We start from the raw sequence: 21558 nt of genomic DNA, 5'->3' as shown, positions 1-21558 counted from the left end.
TCAACCATTGTAGAAGATAGTGTGGTGATTCCTCAAGGATCTAGAACTAGAAATACCATTTGACCCAGCGATTCCATTACTGGGTATATACCCAAAGGATAATAAATCATGCTACTATAAAGACACATGCACACGTATGTTTATTGCGGCACTATTCACAATAGCAAAGACTTGGAACCAACCCAAATGTCCGTCAATGACAAACTGGATTAAGAAAACGTGGCACATATACACCATGGAATACTATGCAGCCATTAAAAAGGATGAGTTTATGTCCTTTGTAGGGACATGGATTAAGCTGGAAACCATCATTCTGAGCAAACTGTCGCAAGGACAGAAAACCGAACACGGCATGTTCTCACTAATAGGTGGGAATTGAACAATGAGAACACTTGGACACAGGGTGGGGAACATCACACACCGGGGCCTGGCATGGGGTGGGGGAATGGGGGAGGGATAGCATTAGGAGAAATACCTAATGTAAATGACGGGTTAATGAGTACAGCACACCAACATGGCACGTGTGTACATATGTAACAAACCTGCACGTTGTGCACATGTACCCTAGAACTTAAAGTACAATAAAAAAAAAAGAAAGAAAGGAAGAAAGAAAGAAAAAGAAGCTCACGACAAGAATGCAAACACAAATTTCCTCCTACGTCTTCAAGGACGAACACCCAGAAAGACAGTTTTTTTGGCTGGGTCCCTTAGCACCTGGGGAACCAATGGCTGTGGCTCAGTGGCTGCGTCCCTCCAGTGATACAGTGTAGAGTGGGATTTCAGCTCCTCTCATTGGACGCTCCCATCTTCTCAGTGATGCACAGTTGAAGGTCATGAAGTTTTATTTTTATTTTTTCACAAAAGATTATAACTTGGAAAACAGTTGACCCAGATGAATCCAAATGAGTTGGAATAGTATCTTTAGCTGGGACATTTGAAAGGGGCATATTTTATTTAAAAAAAATTTTGATCTCGGTATTTCTATAATATGTTTGACTCCTCAGTCATGTATTTCAATGGGAATTCCTTGGTACGGGTCATGTTGACAAAACTTAATGAGGGTATCCTTGATCTGCTACTACTATTTTTCTTGGTATGATGCTTATCATTTGTTATTTACATGATGCACGCCAATTCCTTTAGCTCCTTCTTTCAGTAAAACACACCATTAGATCACCGATGCTCACTTATTGCCCTTTACCCGCTTTCAGCCACAGAGATGAATGATTAGATGTATTCATTTTACATTCCAGTCTTCAACATCAAGACCCATTTCTCCTCTCCCTTGCCTATAATTTGTCTATGTCAGTCACCCTTACACTCCCAGTCAGCATTACACAGCCGGATTATGGTGCATTTTTAACATTATTTCAGTAACGCTCCTGTATACTTTCTGAATTTACAAATGCAACACACAACAAGAAAGTCCTAATCATTCAATGTATACAAAAATGACTATTCACGAGACTAAGTGCTTAAGAACAGTATGCAAGAATTAACATTCTTTGGTGGAACAGTTTTATGTCCTATGGAAAACTTCTGGCAAGTTCATGCAGCACCAATGAGCCTGATAGAAATAAAGTGACTGAAGAGGAATACAGTGTTTTTCAAACAACTCCGCAGTTATTTTTTATCCCCGCAAAGGCAAACAGCTCTGAAAAGAGGCTTCAGCTTCCATAATTTTGTTAGGGATGTGTAAGACAGTCTCAAAGCACCACACAGGGACATTTATTGCAGTTAATTTTGTGATAGATTTTTTTCAGTCACTTTTGGAAGCAAACTTTTTTATTCTTTTTGAAATACTTTTACGAGATTTTGTTAAAATTCAAAAATAAGTACTAATCCTGATAAGGTGGGTCAATGGCCCAAAATCCTTAGTTTGTCTACTTGAAGGAGAGCTGTGGAGGTATTTTGGCCCAGCACAGTTAGTCAGCATTGGGCCTAAAATGAAAAACAGATTTCTCCATGACCTCCTTGATCAGCCATCAGCCCCCTCTTTCCACTTGCACTATTCAGGGAAGCTCTCTGTAGCATCTTGCGTTGCCCAAGATTGCGTTCTTTCTCTTGAGCACTTGCGTTTCTGCCACAGGTGAAATCCTCTGTGGTTGGTCTCTCCTGCGAGGGTTTTATCAAGTTATCATGGGCTGCAGAAGGATTTTGTTTTTGTAGATTATCCAGGGTTCGTTTTATCATTTGCTTGAATTGACATCCTAATCAGGTGTCGGCATCCTACTCCAAAGGGGAATTTACGACATATTTTGAAAGTACTAATAACAGCAATACAGTAGAAAAATACGGGGCTTTAAAGCAACTCCACATACATTTCCAAGGATTGAAATCCCAGAATATGTTCTCTCTCCACAGAAGTGAGTGCTAGATATAAATAATCTTTTTAAAAAGTAACTGGAAAGTCACAACTGTTTTGAACCTCAGCAATATAGATATAGAAAAACAAACACACACCCATTGGGCCAAGAAGTCAACACGATGTAAGTTATATTGTATTAACATTCACATTAATATTAACATTGACATCCCAGGAGGAGAAAGGAGGGATCATCTTAGTCCTGTTAGTGCCTCATCTTTTTCTTAGTTATTGCAAGGAGCAAGGGACATGCCCCACTACCAGCTACAGATTTATATCTCCAAATCACCACATTTGAAAGCAAGTGAGCAAAAATTCCCAGAGCAAGCAAAAATCATTCTCTGCCCCTCTTCCATGTAATAGGGCAACACCAAGGAACGCACATAGTGTTTCAGTCCCAGTCATCTTCCACACTTGTGCCAATGGCTGTGGCTCATGGGCTGCAGGTTCCTCTGTGGTGAAATGAGTGGAGACTGGGGCTTGGCATTCTCTTTGGACACTCCCATCATCCAGTGATGCACAATTGCAACTGATAAAAGTTTGTGTTTTTAAAAAACAGGAGTTTATGGACAAGAAAGGAATAGAATTGGATAAATCTGAAGCAATCAGAACAGTAATTTCAGTGCTCAAGGACCTGGAATAGTGAGATGCTTCCTGAAAATTCTACTTGGCTATGTCTATTTCCTGTACTCTGTGTCCTAATTTGTGTATTGAAAAGAATTCTGTATATGAGATGTGTTCGAAAAACAGGATTAAATAGGTAAGATGTTTATATCAAGAATTTCATTTTATATGTTGCCAAATCAAACGTAACAGACACGTGGACTATTCCACCAAATTCTCTAGGGAGAATAAGAGTGAAAATATTAAGGGACTTTGCTACAAAATTAATGTTGATCTGACTAATCCTTATAAAGGGAGACCTGTGAATCGAACTGACAGATATGACCATGTAACGAGGTGACTACCCGCAAAATTATCAAATGAAATCAATTATTTCCCGTGGAACAAACTGCACCACAGATACAGATTGAAGCAGAGTTGACAATGTTTAGTTCTTGGGGAAAGAATGTGTGAAAAATCGGTGGGATGCCACAGGTCACGTGCCCCTTAAATCGCAAGGATGCCACCCTTGCGCACGTGATGCATAATTATAATAGGTAGTTCTTTCTTGTTTCATTGATTGTTCAATGTCTTCATAGTCTTCGCCGCATCCGTTTCATAAGTCATTGTTTTTCATTCACCCTTATTTGTCAGTGTATTGCATTACTATTCCCTGTTGGCACCTCCAGTCGTGCTCTTTTGGTCAGTTTACATCTCTCTAAATGACATTCTTCAGAAATTTCTTTAACAAGGTTTCTGTTGGTGTCAACACTAAGAGTTTTCAATTTCTCTCCCGGATCATTGTTTCTGGGTTAGGTTCTGCAGGAAGCTGACACCGTGATGGAGTTTAGTGTGCAGGACACTTATCCTGGATCAGCAGCTGAGGAAGGGACAGGAAGGAGGCAGGAGTGGGCAGAGGAAGAAGTTCATGCTTACTTCAGGCCAAACAAAAGCCTCTTGTGATACCTACAGAAGCTCTGAAGGTAAAATGGCCCATCAGAGTTATTCAGCTTTGGGAATAGTTAGCTAGATCTTTATACCCCTTCCTGGATTTGTCCTTGCGTGTGGTCCACCTCGGGAAGGGCATGAGCTAGAGCAAGGCAGCTCAGGTAGTGTCCTCAGGGACAAGTGGCTGTTGACTGGCACCTGCCTGCACTCCCAGCCTCACAAACATCAAATCCATCCTTGACAGGGATTCTCGGTGGTTCTCCTGCATGTCTATCACGGCCTCCTTATTATTTCATGATACTTTAGCTAGGAATGCAACTCTAGGTTGACAGTATTTTCTCTCAGACTTTGCTTTTGGCTTCCATTCATTGATAGACAGAGGTCTGCTGACAAACTCTTCATTATTCCCCGGAAGGCAATGCGTTTTTTCTCAGCTATTGTGATCTCTATGTTTTCACTTTTCTGTAGCTTTAGTACGATGTGTACAAGTGTGTTTCCTGAATTGGCAAATCATGTGTTTCCTTTATTCTGGAAAATTACCAGCCATTTCTCTCTGAATATTATTTTCGCAAAATTCACTCTTATTTCCATTTCTGTAATGCCCATATGATGTTCATCCTACCTTCTTTGACCACACATTTAGTCTCCTTGCCTCTCTTTAATCTTTTCTTCCTTCGTTCTCTATATGCGGTATCGTGTATAATTATTTTTATCTACCTTGTGATTCACTAAATCTCTATTCCGTTATCTCTAAACTGGTGTTTAAAATGCTTTCATCTTTTCTTCCAGGGGTTACTACGTTGGTTTCTTTTCTTTTCTTTTTATTTCACTTTAAGATCTGGGATACACATGCTGTACATGCAGGTTTGTTACATAGGTACACATGTGCCATGGTGATTTGCTGCACCTCTCAACCCGTCATCTAGGTTTTAAGCTCCGCATGCGTTAGGTATTTGTCCTGATGCTCTCCCTCCCCTTGTCCCCCAGCCCTGACAGGCCCCAGTGTGTGATGTTACCCTCCCTGTGTCCATGTGTTCTCATTGTTCACCTCCCACTGATGAGTGAGAACGTACAGTGTTTGGTTTTCTCTTCCTGTGTTAGTTTGTGGAGAATGATGGCTTCCAGCTTCATCCATGTCCCTGCCTAGGACACGAACTCATTCTTTTTTTTATGGCTGCATAGTATTCCATGGTGTATATGTGCCACCTTTTCTTTGTCCAGTCTATCATTGATGGGCATTTGGGTTGGTTCCAAGTCTGTGCTATTGTACATAATGCTGCAATAAACATACGTGTGCTTGTGTCTTTATAATAGAATAATTTATATGCCTTTGTGTGTATACCCAGTAATGGGATTGCTGGGCCAAATGGTATTTCCGGTTCTAGATCCATGAGGACTCCCCACACTGTCTTCCACAATGGTTGCACTAATTTACACTCCCACCAAGAGTGTAAAAGCGTTCCTATTTCTCCACAGCCTCGCCAGCATATGTAGTTTCTTGACTTTTTACTGATCGCCATTCTCAGTGGCACGAGATGGTATCTCATTGTGGTTTTGATTTGCATTTCTCTAATGACCAGTGATGATGAGCTTTTTTTCATATGTTTGTTGGCCGCATGAATGTCTTCTTCTGAGAAGTATCTGCTCATATCCTTTGCCCACATTTGATGGGGTTGTTGGTTTTTTCTTGTAAATTTCTTTAAGTTTCTTTTAGATTCTGGATATCAGACCTTTGTCAGATGGACAGATTGCAAAAATTTTCTCCCATTCCATATGTTGCCTGTTCACTCTGATGATATTTTCTTTTTCTGAGCAGAAGCTTAAATGTGTAGAAATTTGTTTGATTCTTCCCTTGGTAATATTCTACCTGTTTGATCTTGGGCAAGTGACACTCTTATGTGGTTCAGTTTCTTTATCCATAAACATGGAGATAATAACACTACTTCACAGAGATCTTGTGAAAGGTAGTTGAAGTGTTCCCTGTAAAGCACTTAGAAGAATGCCTGGCACAGTCGCCATTCAGTCAGTGGTGCCTCTTTTTGTTACTATAGCAAAGCCTGGTTTAATTGACACCAACCCATATGAGTGTCAGCTATATAGGTGGTAATGAAAGGGAGTGCAATTAACTGGCAAGGTCGGAAGTAGGGTAAGTTCATTCAGTCTTCTGGTTAGCACGTGCCACCTGGACTCTGCCAATGTTCAAGGGATTGTTATTTTCCGTGATAATAATTTTAATTAAGCCCTCAGCTTTGCCATTGAACTGAATATGTTGTTGTCCCCAGTCATATCAAATGATGAAGAAACATCTCTTAAGATCCAGGAAAAACTACTGACTTAACAGTGTAGTCACTAATCAAATGCGAAGGTATTGATTAATGGAATCATGAAAATGTCTCATATATAACTGGATATTTTACATGTGGGAGCAACACTCAGATCTCTGCAGCAATGTTTTGGTGCAGAAAGCTTGTATTAGGGGATTTCCAGACAAATAAAACCAATAGGATATTTATCCATCTATCTGTCCAGAGAGATTTATTTTAAGAAACTGATTCATGTGATTATGGAGGCTGGCAAGTCCTAAATCTGCAGGGTGGGCTGGCAGCCTACAGTCCCAGGTACAAGCTGACCTGACAGTTTAAAGACCATGAGGCTGAAGACCCATGGGAGAGCCGATGTTGCAGTTCAAGTGTGAAGGCTGTCTGTTGCAGAATTTACTCTTGCTTGGGGGAAGTCAGTCTTTTTGTTCTATTCAGGCCAATATGGAGGGCGGTCTGTTGTACTCAGATCCGTTGATTTCAATGTTAATCTTACCGAAAAGGACATTCACACAAACATTGAGAATAAAATTTGACCACATATCTAGGTACTGTAACCCAACCAAGTCGAGTTACCTAGATCTCTATCTTTGCTTATTTGGGAAAAAAATCTCCCCCTGGTTGGAATGACAAGACAAGACAAGACAAGACAAGACATGAAATTGGCCATCACAGAGCTAAATGTCGATCATCGGGTGATGACTGTATAACCCTAACCTGAAAATTTTCCCCACTCCCTGCTTCCCACCCTTTCTCTCACCAAACTGCAACAGACTAAACATATGCTCCCCAACTTACAATGGAGTTAAGTCCAGTTACACCTATCATAAAGGTAAATAATTTTAAGTTGAACCATGCTAAGTTGGAGTCCATCTGCATTGGACACAATTGTGCAACATGGAATGGCTATGCGTATGTTTCAGACAGCTATTGAAACACGCAATTGAGCTCAGGCATGGTTGAATTTGCTAACTGCTGCTTGAAGAAACTCCCGTGGCTGCACGAGAAAATCAGGTTCCTTGTATACCTTTGCAGGAAGGCTAACTTGATGCTTTTGCTTTTACACCTCTGAATTTATCATGTCGCCTTCAGGGAAAGATCAAACTACGTAAAGACTTGTTTTAAAGGGGAGGCTCACCTCAGACTGTCTACCTAGGTATTCATGCATTGAAGGTGCCATCACTGCAGTGTGAGAGAGGATGGCAGGAGACAATGTTCAAGTGCTTGGGTTCTGGACTCAGACTGACGTGGATTTGAATTTCTGCTCTTCCATTTATCAGCTGTGTGATCATCGGACACGTTTCTTAGTTACTGTGTTTCTTGTCTGCCAAAAAGTTGAGGCTAAAATATCTACACCATAAAGAGTTATTGGGAGGAGTCAATGTGATATGCAGATCATGGAGGAAACAAAATCTGACATTCTCATGGGTTTAACACGGGGACTCAGACAGCTTTGTAGAGAAATAATTCCTTTTAAGTGCAGAACAGGAAAGGGGACTGTACCCAAGAGGTCCCGATGGGTCGTGTGGACTAGCCACAGAATTCAGCAATGGTCTCATAGGTTGTCATGGGCCAGTCTCTTATCTAACATAGGTTCATTTATTTATCTGTTCATTCAACAAAGATCTGAGAGCTACTACACTCACAACTTCCTGCATGATCTAGTTACATTGGGAAGTACAGATTTGTAAATTTGGACATGTTTCAGAGTGAAAGGGGATGCTGTTAAGAATTACTAAGGGACAACGGGCGAAATCAGGACACATGCTCACTATACTAGGGAAAATGTCTGGCATAAGGAAAAAGAGGAAATAGCCACCCTCTACACCTTCTTCTGTGCCTCCACTCACTTCCACACTCCTTCCCCCTTATTCCAGAGTGACAGTCTAATGAAAGACGAAGACTATTATATTGCATCAAGAATCAGGGCCAATCATATTTTGGAGAAAGCTTTGTACTGAAGTAAGTGTTTTTATTGTCTCAAATTACTATAGTGGGTTAATTTTGTCAGACACATGTGCCTGAAAGTGAAAAAGCCCCACAACAATCAAATTGAAAAAAAAAAAAAAAAAAGGAGAGTCGTCCTAGTTTTCTTAATTGGTCACTATCATTTTATTAAACTTGTGGACAAATGTAAACCTAAAACAGCCAGTCTTTCAGGATGGATCCCAGTGACTGAGCCTAAATCTAAACTAGAGCCAAGCTACCAAGTGCAGACTAGAGCTCACACACGTACTAGGAATTCCCCCAAAACCCATACCTCTATCTAACTCTGCAACTTTCTGAGGTCACCTGAACTAACCAGCCAGAGCTCACCTGCCCCTGCCAATCAGGGCTCAGTCGTGTTGACCAATCAGAGACCAACTGAGTCAACCAATCAGAACTAATTTTGAATCCTTTATTTGCGTGAATGGACTGTACTGGGAACCTTAACGGGAATTTTCTCTATAAAAGCCATATCCTCTTTTAGTTCTCTGGAACTGCGCCTTTGTTTTACACTGAAGTCTGCCCCTCCCTGGTGTGCAAGCTGTTCACAGGAATAGTCTCTTTCCTCCAAATTCCTTTTCAGAGAACTTTCCTTCATAATATGATGCCAGAGGTAGGAGACATGCTTACTCACAGGTTTGGATTCAAATCCTTAATTCACCACAATTACAATAAAACGAAAAATCAAACAAAGAAATAAAAAGTAGACCAAAACCTCAAACTAATTTTCTCCTCAATTTACAAGGCTGAACAGCTAGGAGGGCATTTATTGGTTCAGGACTGGTCACCTGCTCGCATTCTGAGCCAATGGCTCAGGCCCAGGGCTGAAGACACTTCATTAGTTGAGCCAGTGGAGAGTGGGGTTTGGGTGCTCTCATTGGATACTTCCATCGTAAGTGATGCATACTTACAGGACATTAAGCTTCGCATTAAAAAGGATTGTAGACTGGGAAATAATAGAATTAGACAAATGTGAATGAGTTAGAGTCCTTACTTTATTTTCTCGGAAGCTTGAAAAGGGTGCTGTTTGTTGAATTTTTGATTTAGCTATTTCTGCACTGTGGATTTTTGTTAGGTGTTTAAATGAATTGTATACTAGAGGTAACATTGAAAAAAGATTGTATGAGGTCTGCTTGTTCCATTAGTAGTGTTTGCCCCGTTTGATGCTTCTGAGTTGTTATGTATAGCCGTAAACTGTTTCCCTTTGTGTGTGTGTGTGTGTGTGTGTGTGTGTGTGTGTGTGTGTGTAATGTGATTTAATTTATATTTCAGGTATGAATTTTGTAACCACGTTTATAAATGTTCTCAGATTTTTGTAGTGTGCATCCTTCAATGGACATCAACATCATGTTTTATTTTCTTGAAATAAGTTTTCTCTGCCAGGCACAATAGCTCATGCCTGTAATCCCAGCAGCTTGGGAGGCCAAGGCAGGAGAATCACTGGAGTCCAGGAGTTGGAGACCAGCCTGAGGAAACATAATGAAACCATGTTTCACACACACACACAAACACACACACACACACACACTCACACACACACACACACACACACAAAATACAAAACTTAGCCAGGTGTGGTGGCACGCGCCTCTGGTCCCAGCTACTTGGGAGGCTGAAGAGGGAGCATCACTTGAAACCAGGAGGCAGAGGTTGCAGTGATCTGAGACTGCACCATTGCACTGCAGCCTGTGGGACAGAGCAAGACTCTGTGTACCTTTGTCTGAGGTAGGCAACCGGGCCACTTAGGCAGGCAGACGCCCTCTGTGATTGGCTGACATGATGCCAAGCAACAGGATCATCCAATCACCTTCAATGGAGGGAAGATTGTTGACAGGCTCCCTTGGTGACACTTCATCCAATCAGATGTCGAGTTGGACTGTGACATAGGGCCATGCGACCATACCAAAGTGCCCCCGCCTTCCCTGGTCCCCAACAGTCACTCTCTGTTCTTGCCATCTAATGGCCGCTGCCTCCACCATGGCTGAGGCTTCCTCTGAGACAACCTCAGGGGAAAACCAGAGCATCCAGGAGCCCAAAGAGGCCAACTCCACGACGGTCCAGAAGCAGAAGAGGCGAGGACGCCGAGGCTCCCGCAGGCGCCACGCCAACTGCCGCGGGGACAGCTTCGCCCCCTATTTCCCCCGGGTGCTGAAGCAGGTTCACCAGGGCCTCAGCCTTTCCCAGGAGGCCGTGAGTGTCATGGATTCTATGGTCCATGACATATTGGACCGCATCGCCACTGAGGCTGGTCAGCTGGCCCGTTACACCAAGCGCGTGACCATCACCTCCCGGGACATCCAGATGGCCGTGCGCCTGCTGCTGCCGGGGAAGATGGGCAAGCTCGCCGAGGCCCAGGGCACGAATGCCGCCCTCAGGTACACCAAAAGCAAGTGAGCTGTCTCAGGAGCGCCTGAGCACCTGGGAAACCCAAAGGCTCTATTCAGAACCACCGCACGTGGCCCTATAGGCCAGTGGCCCGCCAAGGGGGGGACCCCACCGGAGGTTGGGGTGGGTGGCACCGTTCCAGCTTGGGGGGCGTGTGCCGTGTGGCCTCCTGCGGTTTTTCAAGCATTTTTCCCGCAGTGTAAAACACTGTCAACTCCAATATATCTGGAGTGCAATATGCTCCAAGGAAAAGTAGGGGGTTTTTCCGTGATCGTGTTTCATTTCCTCAGTTTCCTAAATGGCCGTTTTTATTAGTTATCTTTCTAGGTTATCTTTATGATGATGTTATCAACGTACTGATGTTTACCTTTTTCACTCTCATTCTCCTACGACTGGATGGTGGAATTTTCCAGAACTTCTTTTTTTTTTTTTTTTTTTTTGTTTTTTATGAGTATCTTTATTAAGATATACTTTACACCATATAATAGATATATTTAATGTAAACAATTTAAAACTTTTTTTTTTCTTTTTTTTTTCTTTTTTTTTTCTTTTATTGTAATTATTATTATTATTATTATTATTATACTTTAGGTTTTATGGTACATGTGCCCAATGTGCAGTAAGTTACATATGTATACATGTGCCATGCTGGTGCACTGCACCCACCAACTCGTCATCTAGCATTAGGTATATCTCCCAATGTTATCCCTCCCCCCTCCCCCCAACCCACAACAGTCCCTGAAGTGTGATGTTCCCCTTCCTGTGTCCATGTGTTCTCATTGTTCAATTCCCACCTATGAGTGAGAATATGCGGTGTTTGGTTTTTTGTTCTTGCGATAGTTTACTGAGAATGATGATTTCCAATTTCATCCATGTCCCTACAAAGGACATGAACTCATCATTTCTTATGGCTGCATAGTATTCCATGGTGTAGATGTGCCACATTTTCTTAATCCAGTCTATCATTGTTGGACATTTGGGTTGGTTCCAAGTCTTTGCTATTGTGAATAATGCCACAATAAACATACGTGTGCATGTGTCTTTATAGCAGCATGATTTATAGTCCTTTGGGTATATACCCAGTAATGGGATGGCTGGGTCGAATGGAATTTCTAGTTCTAGATCCCTGAGGAATCGCCACACTGACTTCCACAAGGGTTGAACTAGTTTACAGTCCCACCAACAGTGTAAAAGTGTTCCTATTTCTCCACATCCTCTCCAGCACCTGTTGTTTCCTGACTTTTTAATGATCGCCATTCTAACTGGTGTGAGATGGTATCTCATTGTGGTTTTGATTTGCATTTCTCTGATGGCCAGTGATGGTGAGCATTTTTTCATGTGTCTTTTGGCTGCATAAATGTCTTCTTTTGAGAAGTGTCTGTTCATGTCCTTCGCCCACTTTTTGATGGGGTTGTTTGTTTTTTTCTTGTAAATTTGTTGGAGTTCATTGTAGATTCTGGATATTAGCCCTTTGTCAGATGAGTAGGTTGCGAAAATTTTCTCCCATTTTGTAGGTTGCCTGTTCACACTGATGGTAGTTTCCTTTGCTGTGCAGAAGCTCTTTAGTTTAATTAGATCCCATTTGTCAATTTTGGCTTTTGTTGCCATTGCTTTTGGTGTTTTAGACATGAAGTCCTTGCCCATGCCTATGTCCTGAATGGTATTGCCTAGGTTTTCTTCTAGGGTTTTTATGGTTTTAGGTCTAACATTTAAGTCTTTAATCCATCTTGAATTGATTTTTGTATAAGGTGTAAGGAAGGGATCCAGTTTCAGCTTTCTACATATGGCTAGCCAGTTTTCCCAGCACCATTTATTAAATAGGGAATCCTTTCCCCATTTCTTGTTTTTCTCAGGTTTGTCAAAGATCAGATGGTTGTAGATATGTGGCATTATTTCTGAGGGCTGTGTTCTGTTCCATTGGTCTATATCTCTGTTTTGGTACCAGTACCATGCTGTTTTGGTTACTGTAGCCTTGTAGTATAGTTTGAAGTCAGGTAGCGTGATGCCTCCAGCTTTGTTCTTTTGGCTTAGAATTGACTTGGTGATGCGGGCTCTTTTTTGGTTCCATATGAACTTTAAAGTAGTTTTTTCCAATTCTGTGAAGAAAGTCATTGGTAGCTTGATGGGGATGGCATTGAATCTGTAAATTACCTTGGGAAGGATGGCCATTTTCATGATATTGATTCTTCCTACCCATGAGCATGGAATGTTCTTCCATTTGTTTGTATCCTCTTTTATTTCCTTGAGCAGTGGTTTGTAGTTCTCCTTGAAGAGGTCTTTGACATCCCTTGTAAGTTGGATTCCTAGGTATTTTATTCTGTTTGAAGCAATTGTGAATGGGAGTTCACTCATGATTTGGCTCTCTGTTTGTCTGTTATTGATGTATAAGAATGCTTGTGATTTTTGCACATTGATTTTGTATCCTGAGACTTTGCTGAAGTTGCTTATCAGCTTAAGGAGATTTTGGGCTGAGACAATGGGGTTTTCTAGATATACTATCATGTCATCTGCAAACAGGGACAATTTGACTTCCTCTTTTCCTAATTGAATACCCTTTATTTCCTTCTCCTGCCTAATTGCCCTGGCCAGAACTTCCAACACTATGTTGAATAGAAGTGGCGAGAGAGGGCATCCCTGTCTTGTGCCAGTTTTCAAAGGGAATGCTTTCAGTTTTTGCCCATTCAGTATGATATTGGCTGTGGGTTTGTCATAAATAGCTCTTATTATTTTGAGATACGTCCCATCAATTCCTAATTTATTGAGAGTTTTTAGCATGAAGGGTTGTTGAATTTTGTCAAAGGCCTTTTCTGCATCTATTGAGATAATCATGTGGTTTTTGTCTTTGGTTCTGTTTATATGCTGGATTACATTTATTGATTTGCGTATATTGAACCAGCCTTGCATCCCAGGGATGAAGCCCACTTGATCATGGTGGATAAGCTTTTTGATGTGCTGCTGGATTCGGTTTGCCAGTATTTTATTGAGGATTTTTGCATCAATGTTCATCAAGGATATTGGTCTAAAATTCTCTTTTTTTGTTGTGTCTCTGCCAGGCTTTGGTATCAGGATGATGCTGGCCTCATAAAATGAGTTAGGGAGGATTCCCTCTTTTTCTATTGATTGGAATAGTTTCAGAAGGAATGGTACCAGCTCCTCCTTGTACCTCTGGTAGAATTCGGCTGTGAACCCATCTGGTCCTGGACTTTTTTTGGTTGGTAAGCTATTGATTATTGCCATAATTTCAGCTCCTGTTATTGGTCTATTCAGAGATTGAACTTCTTCTTGGTTTAGTCTTGGGAGGGTGTATGTGTTGAGGAATTTATCCATTTCTTCTAGATTTTCTTTTTTTTTTGGAGACGGAGTCTCGCTCTGTCACCCAGGCTGGAGTGCAGTGGCGCGATCTTGGCTCACTGCAAGCTCCGCCTCCCGGGTTCACACCATTCTCCTGCCTCAGCCTCCTGAGTAGCTGGGACTACAGGCGCCCACCACTTCGCCCGGCTAATTTTTTGTATTTTTAGTAGAGACGGGGTTTCACCGCATTAGCCAGGATGGTCTCGATATCCTGACCTTGTGATCCGCTCGCCTCGGCCTCCCAAAGTGCTGGGATTACAGGCGTGAGCCACCGCGCCCGGCCTAGATTTTCTAGTTTATTTGCATAGAGGTGTTTGTAATATTCTCTGATGGTAGTTTGTATTTCTGTGGGATCGGTGGTGATATCCCCTTTATCATTTTTTATTGCATCTATTTGATTCTTCTCTCTTTTTTTCTTTATTAATCTTGCTAGCGGTCTATCAATTTTGTTGATCCTTTCAAAAAACCAGCTCCTGGATTCATTTATTTTTTGAAGGGTTTTTTGTGTCTCTATTTCCTTCAGTTCTGCTCTGATTTTAGTTATTTCTTGCCTTCTGCTAGCTTTTGAATGTGTTTGCTCTTGCTTTTCTAGTTCTTTTAATTGTGATGTTAGGGTGTCAATTTTGGATCTTTCCTGCTTTCTCTTGTGGGCATTTAGTGCTATAAATTTCCCTCTACACACTGCTTTGAATGCATCCCAGAGATTCTGGTATGTTGTGTCTTGGTTCTCGTTGGTTTCAAAGAACATCTTTATTTCTGCCTTCATTTCGTTATGTACCCAGTAGTCATTCAGGAGCAGGTTGTTCAGTTTCCATGTAGTTGAGCGGTTTTGAGTGAGATTCTTAATCCTGAGTTCTAGCTTGATTGCACTGTGATCTGAGAGACAGTTTGTTACAATTTCTGTTCTTTTACATTTATTGAGGAGAGCTTTACTTCCAAGGATATGGTCAATTTTGGAATAGGTGTGGTGTGGTGCTGAAAAAAATGTATATTCTGTTGATTTGGGGTGGAGAGTTCTGTAGATGTCTATTAGGTCTGCTTGGTGCAGAGCTGAGTTCAATTCCTGGGTATCCTTGTTGACTTTCTGTCTCGTTGATCTGTCTAATGTTGACAGTGGGGTGTTAAAGTCTCCCATTATTAATGTGTGGGAGTCTAAGTCTCTTTGTAGGTCACTCAGGACTTGCTTTATGAATCTGGGTGCTCCTGTATTGGGTGCATATATATTTAGGATAGTTAGCTCTTCTTGTTGAATTAATCCCTTTACCATTATGTAATGGCCTTCTTTGTCTCTTTTGATCTTTGTTGGTTTAAAGTCTGTTTTATCAGAGACTAGGATTGCAACCCCTGCCTTTTTTTGTTTTCCATTTGCTTGGTAGATCTTCCTCCATCCTTTTATTTTGAGCCTATGTGTGTCTCTGCACGTGAGATGGGTTTCCTGAATACAGCACACTGATGGGTCTTGAGTCTTTATCCAATTTGCCAGTCTGTGTCTTTTAATTGGAGCATTTAGTCCATTTACATTTAAAGTTAATATTGTTATGTGTGAATTTGATCCTGTCATTATGATGTTAGCTAGATGTTTTGCTCGTTAGTTGATGCAGTCTCTTCCTAGTCTCAATGGTCTTTACATTTCGGTATGATTTTGCAGTGGCTGGTACCGGTTGTGCCTTTCCATGTTTAGCGCTTCCTTCAAGAGCTCTTTTAGGGCAGGCCTGGTGGTGACAAAATCTCTCAGCATTTGCTTGTCTGTAAAGTATTTTATTTCTCCTTCACTTATGAAGCTTAGTTTGGCAGGATATGAAATTCTAGGTTGAAAATTCTTTTCTTTAAGAATGTTGAATATTGGCCCCCACTCTCTTCTGGCTTGTAGGGTTTCTGCCGAGAGATCCGCTGTTAGTCTGATGGGCTTCCCTTTGATGGTAACCCGTCCTTTCTCTCTGGCTGCCCTTAACATTTTTTCCTTCATTTCAACTTTGGTGAATCTGACAATTATGTGTCTTGGAGTTGCTCTTCTCGAAGAGTATCTTTGTGGCGTTCTCTGTATTTCCTGAATCTGAATGTTGGCCTGCCTTGCTAGATTGGGGAAGTTCTCCTGGATAATATCCTGCAGAGTGTTTTCCAACTTGTTTCCATTCTCCCCATCACTTTCAGGTACACCAATCAGACGTAGATTTGGTCTTTTCACATAGTCCCACATTTCTTGGAGGCTTTGCTCGTTTCTTTTTATTCTTTTTTCTCTAAACTTCCCTTCTCGCTTCATTTCATTCATTTCATCTTCCAGGGCTGATACCCTTTCTTCCATTTGATCGCATCGGCTCCTGAGGCTTCTGCATTCTTCGCGTAGTTCTCGAGCCTTGGTTTTCAGCTCCATCAGCTCCTTTAAGCACTTCTCTGTATTGGTTATTCTAGTTATACATTCTTCTAAATTTTTTTCAAAGTTTTCAACTTCTTTGCCTTTGGATTGAATATCCTCCCGTAGCTCGGAGTAATTTGATCGTCTGAAGCCTTCTTCTCTCAGCTCGTCAAAGTCATTCTCCGTCCAGCTTTGTTCCATTGCTGGTGAGGAACTGCGTTCCTTTGGAGGAGGAGAGGTACTCTGGTTTTTAGAGTTTCCAGTTTTTCTGCTCTGTTTTTTCCCCATCTTTGTGGTTTTATCTACTTTTGGTCTTTGATGATGGTGATGTACAGATGGGTTTTTGGTGTGGATGTCCTTTCTGTTAGTTTTCCTTCTAACAGACAGAACCCTCAGCTGCAGGTCTGTTGGAGTACCTGGCCGGCCGTGTGAGGTGTCAGTCTGCCCCTGCTGGGGGGTGCCTCCCAGTTAGGCTGCTCGGGGGTCAGGGGTCAGGGACCCACTTGAGGAGGCAGTCAGCCCGTTCTCAGATCTCCAGCTGCGTGCTGGGAGAACCACTGCTCTCCTCACAGCTGTCAGACAGGGACATTTAAGTCTGCAGAGGTTACTGCTGTCTTTTTGTTTGTCTGTGCCCTGCCCCCAGAGGTGGAGCCTACAGAGGCAGGCAGGCAGGCCTCCTTGAGCTGTGGTGGGCTCCACCCAGTTCAAGCTTCCAGGCTGCTTTGTTTACCTAAGCGAGCCTGGGCAATGGCGGGCGCCCCTCCCCCAGCCTCGCTGCCGACTTGCTGCTTGATCTCAGACTGCTGTGCTAGCAATCAGCGAGACTCCGTGGGCGTAGGACCCTCTGAGCCAGGTGCAGGCTATACTCTCCTGGGGCACCGTTTCCTAAGCCCGTCGGAAAAGCACAGTATTCGGGTGGGAGTGGCCCGATTTTCCAGGTGCCGTCTGTCACCTCTGGAAGGGGAACTCCCTGACCCCTTGCGCTTCCCGAGTGAGGCAATGCCTCGCCCCTGCTTCGGCTGGCGCACGGTGCGCTCACCCACTGACCTGCGCCCACTGTCTGGCACTCCCTAGTGAGATGAACACGGTACCTCAGATGGAAATGCAGAAATCACCCGTCTTCTGCGTCGCTCGCGCTGGGAGCTGTAGACTGGAGCTGTTCCTATTCGGCCATCTTGGCTCCTCCCCCCTCCAGAACTTCATTATGTGCGATATGGCAACAGAGAAAGTGAATATGCTGATACAAGAAGCAAGGTAACCCTCCTAAATGTGTTCACCATCTCTCTCCTCATGAATCCATGTAAATAAGCAAACGAGGCCCAGTTACAGTATATATATACAGCTAAATAAAATTTTCAAGAATCCATTCGTTTTCCAGCTTCCCCGACTCTGAGATCACTATTGCAATTCATTCTCTTTTTGTACTGACAATAATTTTTTCATCTCTTTTTGAACAGAAACCTTTCTTACTTCCAGGTGTGTGTCAGTAGGGTTACGGAGTGTCCACGGAAACAGCTCATGCCCTAGTGTACAGTGGTACAGCCAATGGGTGACCTGAAGTCTATGAGCAACAGTCATTGACCCAATGTGGGGGGAGTGACCCAAGCTGAACCCACAGCAGCCTTCCTGTTATATTCAACCTGGTGTTTAAAGGAACGGCAGTGTGATTTTTTACCTGATATTTTTGTTTGCATTGTTTGTAATCATGATCTTTTAGGGATATGAATCCAAAGCTAAGATCAGAATATGTACCTTGTCCCTAACATCAAGTTATACAGAGCACTGGCAGCCATTAGTAGAAGTCAGTTAACGCTTATTTCCTCAAAAGATTAGCATATTGATATTCATGTTAACATTAATATAGGCTACCTTTCATTGTGCTCTCTTCTGGGTCCCAAGTCTTGGCATTTTAAGCATTTTTTTCTATAAGTGTATTGCTGAATTTCAGAGCAGGTGCCCACTTTCCCATTGCTTTCCTTTTCAATTGATTTCCAGTCCCTGAGGACGTGATCAAGAGAACATACTCTGGGACTGCAACCCACAGGAATTTATTATGTTGTGCCTTGAAGCTCAATATGTGGCCATTTTTGTTAAATGTTTCCCATGAATGTTGAAACATCTCATAAACAACCCTTCCCCTTCATATGTAGAAACCGGTAAAGGATGGCACTCTCAGTCAAACCATGAAACAAAAGCTGGATAAATGACAAAAATCAAAATTTTCTTGAGCCCGCCAGAAGTGGGAAAGAACCACCCCAGAGGGCCCAACACATAGCCACATAGATTATTCCACCATTTAAAGAGGACCCCTTGGTCAAGAGGGAAACGGGGTCAGGGCAAGATACTAGCCAGAGCTTCCCTGAGTAGTGCAGATGGGAAGAGGGGAAGGTCACCTCCAGAGCTCCACTTGGGATCCATAGAGAAAGGATGTAGAACCAAGAAGTCCACTCATTGGAATTTGTTACTTTCTGTTTTTCCAGATTATTAGAAAAATATTATGAAAATAGTTGAGAGAAATGTTATGAAAATAGTTGAAGTTGTGCTTATTGCACGAGGAGACCAAGAAAAACCCCACAAAATCAGCTGCAAGTAAATCCTTCTGGATGGTGCCACCAAATGTTCCTACAAGTCCAGAACAACACTTGCCAAACCAAAGGCCCTTGGCAGAACCCTGCCTCTTTCCAGAGACAGAGCTGTGTACCTGGTCTGAAACACCACATCTCACTCAGTGACTTATTTCTTGTTATGCTAATTGTTTTGCTGTAAAGTGCCCATGTTACTGTGAATTAAGACATACAAATAAATTTCTGAAGTTACCCTTGCATATGTGTGTTATTAGACAAGTCCTTTTGAGAAACCAAATCCATTGAGATATTTCACCCTGGAATGTGTGTTTTCCCTTTGTAAATTCAGAAATCAAAGAGGGCCATTAGTAAAACAGAGTTAACGATGAAATCTGATTTGGTTGTGGGGAGTGAAGAGTGAGGGGGCAAGGGGACTGATGCCGGTGAATTATAGGAAGAAAGGGGAAAGGGGTGGACTGACGTGAAGATCGGAAGAGGAAGCTCACACATTTGATATGGTATTTCTTTGGGTGATTGAGCAGAAGCGGAACCTATTAGGCAATCATGATGTCATGCTGTGACTTAAAGAAACACAAACTACGGGAAAGACCTTTACTGCTTAAACAACAAATAAGAAGTATCAATGTAGGGAAAACAGCATGAATGGGATAAAGGGAGTCCAGTCAAACATTTGATCAGCCTTCCCTGTAACCTGGAGTTCATTTGAAAATATAAGCAAGGACACAAACACCGCACAGAGAAAACTACATCAAAAAGTCTAAGGAACAATACCTATTCTAGGTTCCTTCGTAATGAAATCTCACTTGTTTAGATTTATCTGATTCTGCTCCTCTTCAGGCTAGAATCTTTTGTTTAAGAAAATCTTCACGACTGGCCTCAGTGCATCATGGGGATGATGGAATGCTGTCCAATGGAGCAGCACAAGCTCCACCCAGATCCGTGGCAGCCAGTGAGGCAACTGCAGCCAAGGGGCCACAGCCCAACGTGTGATCAGGTTTCCAGGTCTGAAATAGGAAGAGTTAGTTGCCCAGGGATGTTCAATGGGAGTTGAAGGGGAAACCTGTGATTACATGGGTGTGCTTCTTTGGCTCTTCGATGGGTTGTATGCTTTCAATGCTGTTGATGGAGGTGTATTCTATTAGTTTTCTAGGGCCGCTGAAAAATATTCCAGAGACTGGCTGACTTAAACACTATGTATTTTTTATGTCACAGTTCTGGATAACAATTGTCACCATTTTGTAAGGAGACCAATCCTGTTGGATAGGGTCAACGCTCATAACTTCACTTTAACCAGATGACCTGACTAAAGACTCTCTCCAAATAAGGTCACATTCTAAAACACTGGGGGCCAGGACTTCTACCTCTGAATTGTAGGGAGACACAACTCCATCCGTACTAGTACACCTTCTGCATCCACTGCGCGGCACAAATTAACATCCTCACATAGAAAATACATTCATTTCATCACAACATCCCCAAAGACTTAACTCACTCCAACGTCAATTCTCTAATATCTCACCTGATAATCTTCTATATCTGGAATGGGTGAGTCTCCAGGTATGACTCATACTGAGGTGGGAATTCTCTCCACTACTGCACCTGTGAAGCTAGACAAGTTATCTGCTTCTGAAAGACAGTCGTGGGACTGATACCAGATAGGGCTTATCACACCAAAAGCAGGAAATCCGAAAAACTACTGAAGTACGTGGGCCCTAAGCACTTTTGAAACCTAATGGGGGCAAATTCCATTACATTCTAAGGATGGAAAAGATTCTGCTTGGGCTCACTGCTCTGTCCTTCAGGCCCAATGGGGTAACAGCTTCACACCCTAAGCCCTGGGCAGAGGAGTGGAGGCTGTCCCCCCAGCCTGGGCTGCTGCAGCCCATCCCTCTGAAACTGAGGAGGTGGGACAAATGCCTGGAACTCAGGAGGTGACCTCCATTTCTAGGACCAAGAGAGAGATGGCCCCGTCCCCTAGTAACCTGCCCCTGGTTCTTGGGGACAGTGACAGCCATGCCAACTTCTGACCCAACTTTGGAGTCCTTCTTCCCAGTCTCAAAAATGAAGAAATTGTCACAGTTACATACCTCAGTCAGTCCCTTTCTTGTCAGTACAGTCCAGGAACTCTAACAGCCTCCTTGAATTTCGTCCCATCTTTGTCCCGTTCAGATCAGTCTGGCAACGTTTTTCTGGTATAAAATTCTCAAAAGATTGTTGGCTTCCCACGGAATTCACATGCGTCCAGGCCATCAGACAAGAAGTTGTCTAAAGATCTTTCGTGAATACCAATATCTTCCATATTTCAATTCCTAACTTCTGCAGAGATGGTTGATTGGATCTGTGAGACACATACCTCCCCTCTTTAGCTAAGGGTCTTCCAGGCACACCCTTGCACCTGTTTCCAGAGCAAGGTATCTGCATCTTTTGAGTACCTTCTGAGTCATCGAATGCTGACTTCCTTTTACTCAGTTCTTCCTTTGCTAATTTCTCTCTCTTCTCTCCCATTCACTATACAGATCTAGGAGAAACCAAATTAAATCCTAAATACTTTTTGCAGTTTGTCAGTGTAAGGGCCAAGATTCCCCCCTGGTCCTCTTAAGTTTCACTGAAAACTCAAGTCACAAAAGGCAGATCCATAGGACATAAGGCATACCAACTTATTCG

At 42.5% G+C, this 21558-nt stretch overlaps 1 protein-coding gene across 2 annotated transcripts in view; it reads left to right on the top strand.

Moving 5' to 3' along the window:
• The window catches only part of LOC129024729 (histone H2B type F-M-like), a 29037-nt gene extending 10152 nt beyond the window's left edge, over positions 1 to 18885 (top strand). Inside the window, exons 1-3 of one of the 2 annotated variants that reach the window (XM_063659968.1) lie at positions 10165 to 10595; positions 17384 to 17563; positions 18790 to 18885. In XM_063659968.1, the coding sequence (XP_063516038.1) occupies positions 10180 to 10595; positions 17384 to 17563; positions 18790 to 18820 (627 nt within the window). In that variant the 5' untranslated portion in view covers positions 10165 to 10179 and the 3' untranslated portion in view covers positions 18821 to 18885. Of the gene's footprint in view, positions 1 to 10107; positions 10596 to 17383; positions 17564 to 18789 lie in introns of those variants that run through there. The other variant, XM_054471921.2, reaches the window with a different exon arrangement.
• Positions 18886 to 21558: the final 2673 nt, after the last annotated feature.

Source organism: Pongo pygmaeus, chromosome X (genome assembly GCF_028885625.2).
Source record: "Pongo pygmaeus isolate AG05252 chromosome X, NHGRI_mPonPyg2-v2.0_pri, whole genome shotgun sequence".
Taxonomy (NCBI): domain Eukaryota; kingdom Metazoa; phylum Chordata; class Mammalia; order Primates; family Hominidae; genus Pongo; species Pongo pygmaeus.
The sequence above is the reverse complement of the archived record's forward strand: the minus strand, read 5'-3'. Positions and strand labels throughout refer to the sequence as shown.